General features: G+C 37.4%; 1 protein-coding gene and 1 pseudogene across 2 annotated transcripts in view; one reads left to right on the top strand and one right to left on the bottom strand.

Annotated features, from left to right (window-relative positions):
* The window catches only part of LOC109108871, a 40,337-nt pseudogene extending 35,726 nt beyond the window's left edge, over positions 1–4,611 (bottom strand).
* The window catches only part of LOC122140416 (peptidyl-prolyl cis-trans isomerase FKBP8-like), a 44,632-nt gene continuing 32,616 nt past the window's right edge, over positions 2,998–15,013 (top strand). Inside the window, exons 1-4 of one of the 2 annotated variants that reach the window (XM_042743969.1) lie at positions 2,998–3,552; positions 7,163–8,001; positions 8,976–9,145; positions 9,555–9,643. In XM_042743969.1, coding sequence (XP_042599903.1) covers positions 7,437–8,001; positions 8,976–9,145; positions 9,555–9,643 — 824 coding nt within the window. In that variant the 5' untranslated portion in view covers positions 2,998–3,552; positions 7,163–7,436. Of the gene's footprint in view, positions 3,553–6,926; positions 8,002–8,975; positions 9,146–9,554; positions 9,644–15,013 lie in introns of those variants that run through there. The other variant, XM_042743968.1, reaches the window with a different exon arrangement.

Below are 15,013 nucleotides of genomic sequence, written 5' to 3'. Positions count from 1 at the left end.
TCAATTCATATAAGATGCAAAATTTTCCTAAAATGTATTTTTTTTATGAATAAAATGGCCGTAATGCAGTAATTACATGGTAATAACATAATATTCAGTAATATGACATTTTTATGCATTCACTGATTAATGGGAAGTTTACTGATCCAATACAATATGGTTTAAGTTATGAATGTTTTATAAGCTCACATTTCACCAAGTTCATGCAAATGCAAGACAGACTTTGAATGCATTATGAGGGTTAACAAAAACAATGCAAATGTTTTGTACCAGCCTTATATTGAAGCAAAAACGCAAGACTGAAAATTCTGTCATGTACTCTACCTGTGTGACTTTCTTCTATGAAACAAAAAATTACACATTTTGAAGGAACGTTTTTGTCCACACTGTAAAAAAATAAAATCTGTAGCTTTTACCTAATAATTCTGGCAGCTGTGGTTGCCAGAATAAATTTCTAAAAAAAAAAAAAAAAAAACGTAAACACATTTACGGCCAAAAACTGTAAAATTTTATAATATAAAACTGTTATTTACAAACAAGAAAATTTGAATGTAAACCAGTAAATTCAACAACGCACACTGCTATTAAAATCTGTTTTGTACCTTTATCATACTGACAACCACTGTAATAATACAGGTGGTAAAAGACAAAGCCACGTGAAAAATCAAAGCTTATCACAAGTAGCTTCGCCACAAACAGAAGTATATTCTAATATATAGAAGGTTCACAGAGTCATTAATGCAAACACAAAACACCATCATGGTAACTCACATGATACTTAAATAATGCAATAAACTTTCATTAAACAACAGAAGATGAAACATAAAGCCCAAATGTACATACCTGATAACAAAAAATTTTTAAAAAACATAATTATTTAAACAAAACACTTTCAAATGTGGAGTGTCATGCAGGGAATTCTGGGAATATCAGTTTACAAAATTATACATTGATTAGTTATTTTTTACTTCTAAAAACTGTACAATTTACAGCATTTTACTGTAAAATTACATGAAATGTCTGGTTAGATCTTTTACAGTTTTTCCCTTTAGATAGTATGGGAACTTACTGTTAACCTATTAACGGTTTTTCTCCATAGTGTTTTTACAAAATTTTACAGTTAAAATTACACTTATTTTTTTTACTGTACATTTAGTAAAAGTCAGTGGAGCCCAAATCAACACAATTAACTTTCATTGTATGGCCAAAAACATTTTTCCAATGTGCTTACGCCACAGAAGAAAGTAAGTCATACAGGTTTGGAAAGACATGAGGGTTTTCATTTTCTTAATTGTTTACCCACAATGCCAGCATTTCCACAACCTCTGTTTAGATACTAACTTCAGTGAAATATCATGCCTACCTATTAGCCTCCCTTCACAGTAATTACAGTCTCCTCTTACTTGCTTGCCCCCGTTGACAGAAGCACAGTTTTCTCCTGTATTAATTCATGCAGACTGCGAGTGAAGGGGGTGGTTTCTGAGAGAATGAAAGGCTGGCTGTCACTGGCCTCTCGGCAGTGTCATGGTTCTGCTTGTGCAAGCCTAAAGATCAAGGCCGGGCTTTGCTAATCTGCACTGGAATGCGTCCGATTAATAAATCTCGACTTGAAAGACCTTACATGAGTCAATCAAATGTTATTGTGTGAGGCGTGGATGAGTGTGAGGATGTTGAATGTGCGAAGACTTATAGAAGAAGTGGGGGTGGGACAGGGCAAACATCATGGGAAAAGCTTTTAGCCACTAAATGTTGAACTGAGTTCTTAGCACTAATTAGGACTAAAGGTAAGTTACAAAAAGCATTTAATTTTTTTTCTGAAGGTGCATCAGAAGAAATCAAGCAAGCCTGAACATTAACTACCCTGTGGTGTTTGTCCACCACATAAAGTGTGTACAAATAGGCCCTTTATATAACCATCTCCTGCTTAGCTTTTAACACCCAGCTCGGTCCAACGTCCAGAAGCATCAATAACATATATACAAAACAGACTCATTCGCATCACTAACGTAAATTGCTGAGAAACAAGGAAGGAAAAAACCGGAGGCTTCCCCCAGCATAGCTTGAAACCATTAAGCAAGGTCAAAAGATAGCACTTATTATCTTCGAGGTACAGCTGGAGCTTTAGTCAACAAGCATGTTTATCTATTATGCATGTTACAGGGAGAGGCCGTCATGTCACTCTACACATACAGTACAGCTCAAGTTGCTTATTAAAAAATACAGGCTTATTGGTTCTGCGTTTGCTGTCATGTGGTCAGATTAGTGGCTAAACATTACTGAAGGGGGTGGTGGTGCTGCTGTAGCTGACTTGAACTTTGTTTTTTTGTTTTTATTCTGGTGCTGTGAAAGCTTCTAAGAACATAATGAGCACAGTTCAGAGGAGGACACTGAAGTATCTAATGAACTGATTTGACCCTGTCTTTGGTATTAATATAATAAATCATCTGCTATTGTTATTTTCTTTCTTCTGACCTCATTTGTAATTAATAAACATACTAATACGCAAAACAAAACCCGGGTCATCATATGTCAGACTGACCACAAAGTAATGGAACCAAACTGTCAATGCTGATAACTGATTACTTCTAACCTATAAAATTAAACGAACTACAATTTATATTTTATGCAATAATGTGTATAACTAGGCTTGGAACTGAATATTATTAAGTAAAAGTAAAAGAAAAACAGAGGAATTCATAGTAGAGGGCATTTTTTAATGTCACTGCATTTTGACCACAAGTGCTCCAAATTTCTGTCAGGGTTCTGTCGCCCTAACCCTAACTTTCAGCTGCATTATTGTGACTGAAAGTTATTAAAAACGTTCTGGCATATCAAATGGGGCAGTTATAAAAATAAACAAAAGACTGACTTACATATTTACTTCTACTTTTCACTCTTTCTACTAGGTCACATATGATGACAATAGAACATTCATTATCGAGCTCCTGTTGCAAGCGCGAGGAAGTCTTCTCGTATTCTGATTGGGTCAAACGACATTCTGCACCGCCTGACTGACCAATGAGCGATGACATCGGGACGGCGTCCAAGCGTTTAAAGCACTAACAACAATACGATAGAGCACGCCAACAAAAATACACCTTTATCGTCCAATCATCTACAAGAAGCGCTTGAGTTGAGATAAGGCTAACTGGCCAAGTGCCCCGTCCAGCTGCCGTAGCCTACACGTTGAGGTATTGATATTACTGGAATCGGTGCAGTCGAGCCGAGGGTCACAACAGTGTATTGATTACTCAACTGCGTCTAGCTTGCAAAAAGACCTTTACGTGAGGCAGACATGACATTTAAAGGGATAGTTCACCTAAAATAAATTCTCATCCGCATTCCGTTTAAAACCCGTCTGATTTACTTTATTTCACAGAACACAAGAGGAAATGTTAGTGACTGACAGCCTCAAGTCACCAATCACTTACATTGGAATTGTTTTTTTTTTTTTTTTTTGTTTTTTCATACAATGAAGGTGAATGAGGACTGAGGCTGTCATTCTAAGGACATCTTCCTTTTGTGTTCTGCGGAAGAAACAAAGTCATAGAGGTTAGTAACAACATAAATACTCATTTAAAAACATCATTTGGATTTAATTGACTATGTCGAGCAATTTCCATACGCCTATTTAAGTTCATCAATTCAAGAAGCAATTATAAACTTAAACTTAAACACCGCCTATAGAGACAATACGAGGTTACATGCGCTTTTATTTTTGTGGATAGTTCACTTAACCTTTGCAGTAAATTGGAAGGTTACTCTCGAATATGAGTCAAATAATATATTTGATAGGGAAATGAAAAGGCAGCAATCTCAAAGGCTATTTAAATGACTAAATGCTAGGCTACTCAAGGTTCATAAGATCGAGCTTGAGCCTTGAGCCCCTCTCAGACCGTAAGATCCCCGTGAATGTTATGAGTAAAAGAAACAATTCTCATCTTCGGTTTAAAATGATCATAAATATAATAAGTAATGCAGTGTTTGGCATTAAGACGGTGTCATGTTACATTTCGTATCATCGAAGGAATAAAGCGGCGACTTTGAATCTAAAGTGCAAAACAGGAGATTTCGTAAAGCCAATTCCAACTGGATTTACGAAATAAAAAACACGACTGAGATTTTCTTTTATTTTGTATCATCTTAAAAAAATTAGCAAAACTAAATAAAACGAACTTTAACGGAACAGTAACAACTGGATGTGTCCGATTTCCTCCTGTTACTATCTGTCCCTGGTAAGACAGCATATGGCACTTAAAGCGACGCACTCTGGTTAAACAAATCAACACTTCACAAACAACTAACGGGAGGAAATGTTTTGAAGTTCTGAGTTCTGAACTTTTCTTTCTGTCCCATTGAGGTCACTGGAGCTAATATAAAAACGAAATAAAACTAAATGCGTTACCTTGAGATTCTTATAAGCTTCCAGCGTCCGAATGGCCGTGTCGGTTAGCTTGACGTGAAAGATGGTTTTATTGGGAATGCTTTTATTAATCTTTCCACAGGAGAGTCCATACCGATGCTCCTGTTTCAACGCTGCCATGTCTGGAACTGAGGTGTACTGGCGACATTCTCGTCCAAGCGTCACTCTCCGTTGGGCGGGGTTACGAGAGAGCGTTGTGGGGACGTCATAGACACACGCACACACACGCGCACGCACGCAAAAACAATAATCATATGTATTTCAGAAGTCTAACTCAGCTTATTAGGATGATAAAGTTCGATTTGGTGTATTTGACAAGGAATGTAATAAAGAAAAAAAACATTCATAGTTCTACTGGACATCACTTACACACAAAATTAAACCATAAGTTAACCTATTTAAAAAACCCTTTAAAATATAGAATAAAACATCCCATGAGCTGTCAGGTCTCCTAATATGGGGACGTGCGCCTGCACCTTAAGTAAAGAAAGTAAAAATACATTAACATTAATCCATGTTCTTGCAGTGCTATATGACCCTGCAAATTCAAATTTGCAATAAATGAATAAATAAATAACTTGGTTAAGAAATTGAACTGACAAAATTATTTGGCAAAAAAGCAAACTACAGCTTATCATGGAATATGGTTTTTATTTTACTATGCAAAAAATAAAAAAGTACAGAAAAACTAAATTAATTAATTTATCATTATTATTATTAAATATCAGAATATATATTCCCCAGAGCAGTACTCACCAAGTTTTGTGCATGTGTCATGCATCTTTGTGTGACACAGTTTGCCATGTATCATTGCATTATTACAAATAAAACAATTATGCATGTACATTAGTTTTACACTCCAAGCACAACCTTACAAAATGCTTACAACCTTTTTTAATAACAAAAATGTTTGAATAGACGGCGAAGATTTCTATTTTTCTAGGCCCGACATTATATTTGTCCACTACTAGATATTCTTTGAATTCACAGCCCACTCAACCCCACTTATTAATTGAAACAGACTAACTTCCTAAATACCTGTGAAGGTACACAGTCTTCTTATATACAAATAAATGTAACTTTTAAAAAAAAATCACAGTATATAAATATTACCAGAATTAAATTATAGCTGGGCATTGAAGTCATCCAAAAAAATCTCAATTTCATGTATGAACAAAACTCTGCATGTTAAATCAGCTTTTCCGCCTGCAAACCTAATAAAATATTCTCTTGAAACCAGTCAGTTGGAAAACAACAGTTATCAGTCAAAGATAAAACAAACAAATATGGGTATGTCTGAGAGAAATTCATTGTAGCGGCAAATACAAATCTTGAGAATTACATGGTATTAAAGAAATGTTCTGTGAACAAAATGATGAGGAAAAGCTCAGACTGTCATTTTAAACTAGATTAAAATGTGCATACAGAAAAATGATTCACTTAATCTAGCCAGGCAATCATCTGCACCTTTTTAAGCTTACAAACAGATGAGGTGAAATGGACAGTGAGGGGAAAAATACTGAATTTAGGTTAATTGGAAAGACATAATCCCCAACAGACAAGGTGCTTGGGCCTTTGGATTAAGGAGCTCTCTCGTAGTCTCTAATGGAAACTCTACTTGCCATATGGCTGTCTGAGATACAGGGAGATACAGATGAAGCCGGCTGGACAAACAATTATGTTACCTCAGATTGCGGTTTATAAAAAAATGTTGCTGACTCTCTGATTGCTTTGGAATATTATTCCATGAGCTTCAATGTTCTGTGTAAATATACATTAAATATACAGATGCGTATAAGCACTTGACAAACAGATCCATACTTTAAGTGTCAGAGTGTTAGGAATGGATCTAAGTAGAGATTAATTCACTGATGTCAGGTTGCACTTTAAATAAGATAAGCAATTTACAGCAAATAAATAAATAAATAAATAAATAATAAATAAATAGTCAACACATTGTAAATCCAGGATAATGAATAAAATATTGTAATTTACAGTATACCTCATATTTCATTTGTCAGGACTTGATTTGTAATGAGTTTGTTCTCTGAAACTCCCTTAATTTCCACCTACTTTTCTTATAAATGTTTGGGGATTTTACATTTGGCATTTGCACCATGAGAATATTGCAAAGGCTTTTCTCTGTACTTCTGATCAGTAGCTAGACAAATATCTGTTAACATTTAGTTCTGCCAATATAATTAAAATTGGATTAGAATACACACCAAATTTTGGGGTCAGTAAGATTTCTGAAGGATCTTGTTACACTGAAGACTGAAAAGTCAGTGTTGACATGACAGGGATAAATTACATTTTAAAATATACTAAAATAATGCTAATAATAAAAAACAGCCATAATATATGACAATATTATATTGTATTTCTGATCAAACAAATGCAGCCTTATGGAGCATAATAAAAATCTTACCAACTCCAAACTTTTGAACTGTAGTGTATATTGTGGTATTATTTATATTAAGAAATATTTCTACATATATTATATATTATTAAAAAAAAAAGCAACCAGTCCCTGAAGTCCTCTTATTGGTGGATACATTCATGGGGACTGCATTATGGGACGACGTGATGAAGTCATTAAGAAGCTTACAGACGTTGGGGCAGATTAGATTTTGCTCTTCTAATCCAACAGATTATCACTGCACACAACTCTACTGACCAGTAGGGCTTTACATTTTAACACAATTCTCATACATTGATCATTTTCTGCATTCTTCACAGCATTACATTTCAACGAGGACCACAAAATCTGCAGGAAATGGACTGACCACGGATGGGATTTATGTCATGTGACGATGCATTTCCATGATAATTCTAAGATTCCATGTGGACGTGCTTTAGATAATACTACACGCTGTCACTAATGGATACAGGTGCTCATCGGTTTGGCAGTTGAGCAGCAGCGACATCAATTTCTACTAACCTGGTGTGTGCTGGGAAGACATTCAGCACTTTTAAGAAGAGATAAACGGTATCCTTAGCACCGTGTGGGGACATGGAACCAGAAGCTGAAGAAGCAGAGGAGACAACGTTAGAGTCTGAGATGTTTGTAAAGACAGTTTGTGACAAACAGGAGGTGAAGAGTGAAGAACCTATTTGGCAGCCTTGGCAGGTGTTTGAAGAACCAATCATGGAGCTGCAGAGAAAGAATATCACAGAAAAAGAGGGTCAGAAGAAATCAGCAGAAGACAACAAGAATGAAGAAGGAAGTGAGACGAAAAATGAAATGGTTAATAAAGTGGCAGAAGAGATGAAGTGTGCTGAAAACTTAAGCAACATGGCAACAGATGCTAATGACTCAAGTGGCGACCCAACCAATGAGCCCATCTCCTCAAATTCTCACACCAACCCACCTAAGACCAATGAATCAGACATAGAGCACAGCAGAAAACTGTCAAAGACTCCCAGCTTTGGGAAAACAGTTCGTTTTTTGGAAATTGAAGCAGTGGAAGAAAGGGACAGCTCAGTGGACTCTCTTTTTCCAGACTTTGAGATAGAAGAATGGACCACCACCAGCTTTGAGGAGCTGTTTCTGGCAGATGACTGGAAGGACATTGCAGGTAAGATGTCCACAATGACATATTTGTTTAGTCTGAGTTCCAAAAGGATCTTTACAGTGTTGCCATATTAGAAACATTTTGGTCTCAAAAAGGACCTTTTCAGTCAAGGTTTCTGTGCAGTCACATTTAGTGTAAATTCACACAACTGGGAATTTCTTATGAGGACAAAAGATTTCCCAATGCAGATTTCACAAAGGTTTCAAGCTGGTCATAGGGATCCACCATGATGACCAAGAGAAAGCTGCTAGGTTTGAAAGTAACTTCTGTGGGGCTATACACGTTTCGTACATCACTACACTATTGACAATAAACAATGGCTCTTTTTGGCCACAACATTTCTCCAAAGTGATCCCATATTCAGTGTGAAGAACATTTGTATAATCTGAAGAACCTTATTTTACTATAAAGAGTTTTTTGTTCCATGGAAATGTTCCATGTATGTTTAAACATCATGGAACCACAGATGATAATAAAGAACCTTTATTTTTAATAGTATTATAATATTGCTGGTTACTAGCATTTTATGTTTGTTGGTCTACAGCATATTATGATGATGTCCCCAAAAACTTCTTAAAGGGATGGTTCTCTCACAAATTATACTTCTCTCATCACTTATTCACCCTAACATCTCAGTGTTTTTCGCCCCAAACAATTAAAGTCAATAAAGTTCGATGTTGTCTTTTGACCCAATAGATTTTCATTACTTGGATAACAAGTGTTAAAACATTCTTTAAAATATATTATTTTGTGTTTCACATAAGTAAGACTGTGATATAGTTTTGGAAGGCATGACAGAATTTTCATTTTGGCGGGAACAATCCCTTTAACGTGCTTAACCAAAAAAGACGTCCTTGGTCAACCAGCTTCACTAACACCACCCTAAGAACATCCTCAAGTTTGACACTGTTGCTTTAGGGTCTTGTTGATCTCTTTCCCCTCCCCCATTTTCTCTCCACTACCCCAACCGCCTGTAGATGACCGTCTGCTAAGGAAGAAAGTGTTACAGGCCAGTCCCGAGAATGTCCTGACCCCGGCTTGGGGTCAAGAGGTCACACTGAAAATGCAGGGTGTGCTGGAGGATAGGACTGTGGTGGAGAAAGACTGCAAGCTGGTCTTCATTATCGGAGAGGGAGATGTCAACCAGGTGAGACACCTGACAGGCAGAGGAGGGGCAGCCACACACCCACACACACACACACGCATAAGAAGCCCTGGAACACCTGCCTGCATCTTGTCTATCACCTCGCACCTGCTGCCTGCTGAGTTTTCCATAGGGATTAAACCTGTGTTTTCACATGTTGAGTTCTGTATGTGTTTACCCAAGGCTGGGAAAAAGTCACCTCCTTGCTGATTCACTTTTCGGTGAAAAGTTAGTATGGTCAGTCTTGTTTGCCAACATGTTTAGACACTTCAGACTGCATAAAAGCCTTAAAAGTCTGCAAATAAGCATTGCTTCCTTTAAGTTACCTTGTTGAGACTAAATCAGTGTAGCATACAGTAAAAATCTATATGTGTTACCTGAAGTTTAAAATGTGACTGTTTTGCATGCATAGGCCCTGGAAGAGTGCGTCATTTCAATGACGAAAGGGGAGATCGCTTTACTGCTTGCAGATTCACAATACACCTACGGACACCTGGGAAGGTAAGAGGGAAAATATACCTGTATTATTTTTCCAATAACATACACACTGACTGAGTTTTGGGCTTAAATGCAAGCAGGTTTGGTGAACTTAGGTTCTTTCATGTTCTGTTATAAGTTCGAAATTCAAGAAGGAAGTAAAGGAGGGCGGAGGAAACTGTTGAATGGGTCTCTTGTGACATCAGTTTAAAAAGTCAAGTGACTTCTATCCTCACAGGTTGGGACAGAGTCCTTTTTTACCTGTTGCTCTCAGGGCAAACGGCCTGTCCCCAGTAGCTTGTTTAATGAACCATGAACAGGAGCAGATGGCCTTCCCAAAACACCATGGGAACTCCTCCCCTCCCCTATCCTGTCAGTTCTTTAACTAAAGGCAATCATTTTGTTTAACCACTTGCTTCACTCATTTATTTACACCAAGAAGGTGAAAACTCATTAAAATGTAAGTTCATTACTTACATTGTTGATGTGTATCGTTTCAGAAGTAAAAGACAGAAACAGTGTTGTCTGAATCAGCACATTCTCCGGAATGTGTGACATATATCAGATGATGGCAAAACTGACTCATTATCAGGCAACCCCCATGCACATGGTGATATACAGATAAAGAGGAAGTACTGTACATAATGCTATAAATATATTGTTGAGATTTTTTTTTTTTTTTTTTGATAGAAGTCTTGTGTGCACACTTAGGCTGCATTTATTTTATTATGAAATATTGTCAAATTGTAATTTTCATTAGCTATTACTCCAGTCTTCAGTGGCGTGATCCTTCAGAATTCCTTCTAATATGCTGATTTGTTGCTCAAGAAAGAAACACTCCTAATTACCAATGCTAAAAACATTTTTTTCCCCCCAGAATTCATTGATGAATAGAAAGTTCAAAAGAACAGCATTGATTTAAAATTATGTACATTTTTACCAATTTAAGGCACCCTTGCTGATTAAAAATGTTACTTTAATAAATAGATAAATAATCTATTACTGAGCCCAAACTTATGAATGTAGTATATTGGAAATAATATACAAACCCGATTCCAAAAAAGTTGGGACACTGTACAAATTGTGAGTAAAAAAGGAATGGAATAATTTACAAATCTCATAAACTTTTTTTTCACAATAAAATATAAATAATATATCAAATGTTGAAAGTGAGACATTTTGAAATGTCATGCCAAATATTGGCTCCTTTTGGATTTCATGAGAGCTACATATTCCAAAAAAATTGGGACAGGTAGCAATAAGAGGCCGGGAAAGTTAAATGTATGTATAAGGAACAGCTGGAGGACCAATTAGCAAACTTATTAGGTCAATTGGCAACATGATCTCAGAAGTCAAGATGGGCAGAGGATCACCAATTCCCCCAATGCTGTGGTGAAAAATAGTGGAGCAATATCAGAAAGGAGTTTCTCAGAGAAAAATTGCAAAGAGTTTGAAGTTATCATCATCTACAGTGCATAATATCATCCAAAGATTCAGAGAATCTGGAACAATCTCTGTGCGTAAGGGTCAAGGCCGGAAAACCATACTGGATGCTACTGTAATGGAAATCACAACATTCGGCTAAAACTCTATAAGTCAAAAAAGAAGCCATATCTAAACATGATCCAGAAGCGCAGGCGTTTTCTCTGGGCCAAGGCTCATTTAAAATGGACTGTGGCAAAGTGGAAAACTGTTCTGTGGTCAGACGAATCAAAATTTGAAGTTCTTTTTTGGAAAACTGGGACGCCATGTCATCCGGACTAAAGAGGACAAGGACAACCCAAGTTGTTATCAGCGCTCAGTTTCAGAAGCCTGCATCTCTGATGGTATGGGGTTGCATGAGTGCGTGTGGCATGGGCAGATTACACATCTGGAAAGGCACCATCAATGCTGAAAGGTATATCTAAGTTCTAGAACAACATATGCTCCCATCCAGACATTGTCTCTTTCAGGGAAGACTTTGCATTTTCCAACATGACAATGCCAGACCACATACTGCATCAATTACAACATCATGGCTGCGTAGAAGAAGGATCCGGGTACTGAAATGGCCAGCCTGCAGTCCAGATCTTTCACCCATAGAAAACATTTGGCGCATCATAAAGAGGAAGATGCGACAAAGAAGACAGTTGAGCAACTAGAAGCCTGTATTAGACAAGAATGGAACAACATTCCTACTCCTAAACTTGAGCAACTTGTCTCCTCAGTCCCCAGAAGTTTGCAGACTGTTATAAAAAGAAGAGGGGATGCCACACAGTGGTAAACATGGCCTTGTCCCAACTTTTTTGAGATGTGTTGATGCCATGAAATTTAAAATCAACTTATTTTTCCCCTAAAATGATACATTTTCTCAGTTTAAACATTTGATATGTCATCTATTTTGTATTCTAAATAAAATATTGAAATTTGAAACTTCCACATAATTGCATTCTGTTCTATTCACAATTTGTACAGTGTCCCAACTTTTTTGGAATCGGGTTTGTACATATATACACATTTATACTGTATATTAAATATTTTGGTAACACTTTACTTAAAACCTTTATTTATAATGCATTACAAAATAAGTTTTATTGCGCCAATTATGCCTTGTAATGCGTCTTATAATGCATTATACAATCTCATAATTGTAACCACAGTTAATACATTATAACACCTTAATTCATTGTTACACTAAGAATTTTAAATGTGGTTATAATTATTTACGACAAGATATGATGTATTACAATACACATTATGAATAATTATAATGCATTATACCTTTAAATAACCCTTTATAACGCATTATACACAAAGGCTTTAAGTAAAGTGTTACCAATATTTTTATGTTTTTTTTTTTAATGTATTTTAAAACTTTAAAAATTTAGTAAATCAGATAGGCTAGTACTGATATAAATAGCTATCAATGCATTTATATTCACATTCACCAAGTAAATCCATGCATCTAGATAAGCAGTAATCAGTCATGTGTTTTTGAGAAGATGTTCCAGAGTTCATGATTTTCCATTGTGAATCAAATTCAAATCAGTTGCACTGGTAACCATGTGCTCTTCCCAGTTCAAAGTGCCTTTAGTCCACTGCAATGTGACTTCTGTGAATCCGTCTTCAGGTTTGTTATTAGTTCAGTCGACATGCAGCTGCATTTACTGAATTGCAGATCCCTGCCTGTGATTTAGAGGGTATTTTAGGCATGAATTTACTTATTACAGATTTACTCGTAATCGCAAAATGACCAGAGATTACTCAGATCAGGATCAGAGATCCTGGGGGAATGTGAGTCGGGTCATGTTGTTCTCATATCAAGATTGTGATCTTGAGCTTTGGTCTGTTTGCATGCTATCTACACAAGTGAACATATGTGTATATATGCGCGCGTGTGTGTGCACAGCGAGGACTCAGGAGTGATCGTTAGCTTTGGCTTGTAGCAGTGCAGACACATGGGCTAAAGGGACATGCTCCTGTGTGATTCTCTCTCTTTGGCCCTGTTATGAATGGCGTCCGCTGGGAGCTGGCAGTCGTGAGAGGCAGACTGATCCACAGTTAATGGTTGTTTTGATGCTACTGATGAGGACTGTGAGCGGCAAACTTAAATTTAGCCCTGGCCCTAAGGTAGACCTCACAGGCTTCTTGCCAGCAGTTAAAAGGAAGACTGCAAAGCCACTGTGACAACATCTCGTCCCATGGCACTGAATAGGTACAAGGCACACACACATACGCATACACACACACTTACACACTCACATTGCTTCCTTAAAAAGTAGCTGCGTTTAGCCGAGGTGCTAAAAGCAAACCTATGAGTATGTTTCAGCTTCACAATACACTCCTGCTAGTATAAACAGCCCTGTAAGATATTCGAGAACTGAGCCTGATAAAGGCTCCTTTGACAAGAAACTCAGAAAACATCACCTCCAACATGTTTTCCTTATTTGACAACTGTGACGGCTTGTCAAAGTGGCAGTACGGCAGATGGAGGGTGTGGAAAGCGGCTGAGAGGAAGCTACTGATGGAACAAGGGAGGGAGGAAGAGAGAAAAAAGGAAGAGTTAAAAGGAGCCCGAGAGAAAATCTCATTTAGTTTCTCTCCAGTGGCTGTGGCATGTATTGACTGAGCCCTGTCAGTAGCCTGTTACAGACAGCGCTGTCTCCACCAAGAGCACTTCACAGCTTTTTGTTGGAGCCGACTGCAGACAGACTGATTCAACTGACTATGATTGGAGTCACAGCATTGAGTGGGTGATAGTTTTTTTTTCGTCTCTAATGCATGCATCAGTGGCTTATTATTTATGGAACAGCAGGTGACTATTATTTTTTCGTTAATAGAGGTAGATCAAGGTTAAAGCACATCCATCTCAAAGAACAGTAACCAAGTGACTCTAACCACATCTCAGTATTGTTCTGGCCAAGATCAAAATACTGCTGATAGTTTCCAAGTGTGAGAAGATAGACTGTTGGGGGGCTTGACTGTTGCCATTCTGGTGCAGATAGCAGAGAAGATTATGTTTACCCCTTACAGCTAAGAAAAAGTGCTGCTAGTGTTTATTGAAAAGCCCAGCAATTACATTTAGCTCATTTTGACTCACCACCACTATTTAATTTATGTGTGGCATTTGCATAGAATATGCCAAAGACAATGATGATACAGAAAGCTTTTAAAAATGCTCCTAATGTAAATGACTCACCCATTTTGCTGGAAAACACTATAGCAGATCACCACTCACCCAATCACCCTCCGTCACACAAACACACACTGTTGCTTTCTCACTGACACACACTAAAAACACACATAGATAGACAAACACACTCTCATTGTGAACCCCGTGCTCCTCTTTTCTCTCTCACAAGCTTTTATCTGTATACTTGCCGCCGGAATCCAACACCCCCGACAGATAAACATGCTGGACAAGAGCAAATAACAAATTAGTGTGTGAGCAGAGTACAAAAGTTCTCAAGCCAAACAGCACGGTGTGCGTGTGTTATGTGTGTTATGATAGAAACATGATGCTGTTTTTTTCCAGCATGTGCAGAGACGAGGACCGAATCCCTGTTGGTCTTGGCACCAAGACTCAATGAGCCGTGCAAGAGAGGAAAGAGTATATTTACCCGGACATCGAGACATGTCATAAAATTTAATGAACAAACCCCAGATGGCCTGGGATGAACTGGAGTGGATCACTAACAAGAATATCAAGATGAAAATGTCTCATATAAACTGGTTGCGTTCATCTTAAAAGCAAAACTCAGTCCCTAAATGACCCCTAACAAGGCCCAGTGCTCACTAGTGTGAAATCTAGTGAGCAAAGCAAATTTGCAGCCATAGTGGATATCTGAGTTTCAACATAAGGAGAACCAAAGGTCACTGGACACCTTACACATTATGGGTTTTTCTGGGAAAAGC

This window comes from Cyprinus carpio, chromosome B18 (genome assembly GCF_018340385.1).
Source record: "Cyprinus carpio isolate SPL01 chromosome B18, ASM1834038v1, whole genome shotgun sequence".
NCBI classification, from domain to species: domain Eukaryota; kingdom Metazoa; phylum Chordata; class Actinopteri; order Cypriniformes; family Cyprinidae; genus Cyprinus; species Cyprinus carpio.
This window is presented reverse-complemented; position numbering and strand designations above follow the sequence as displayed.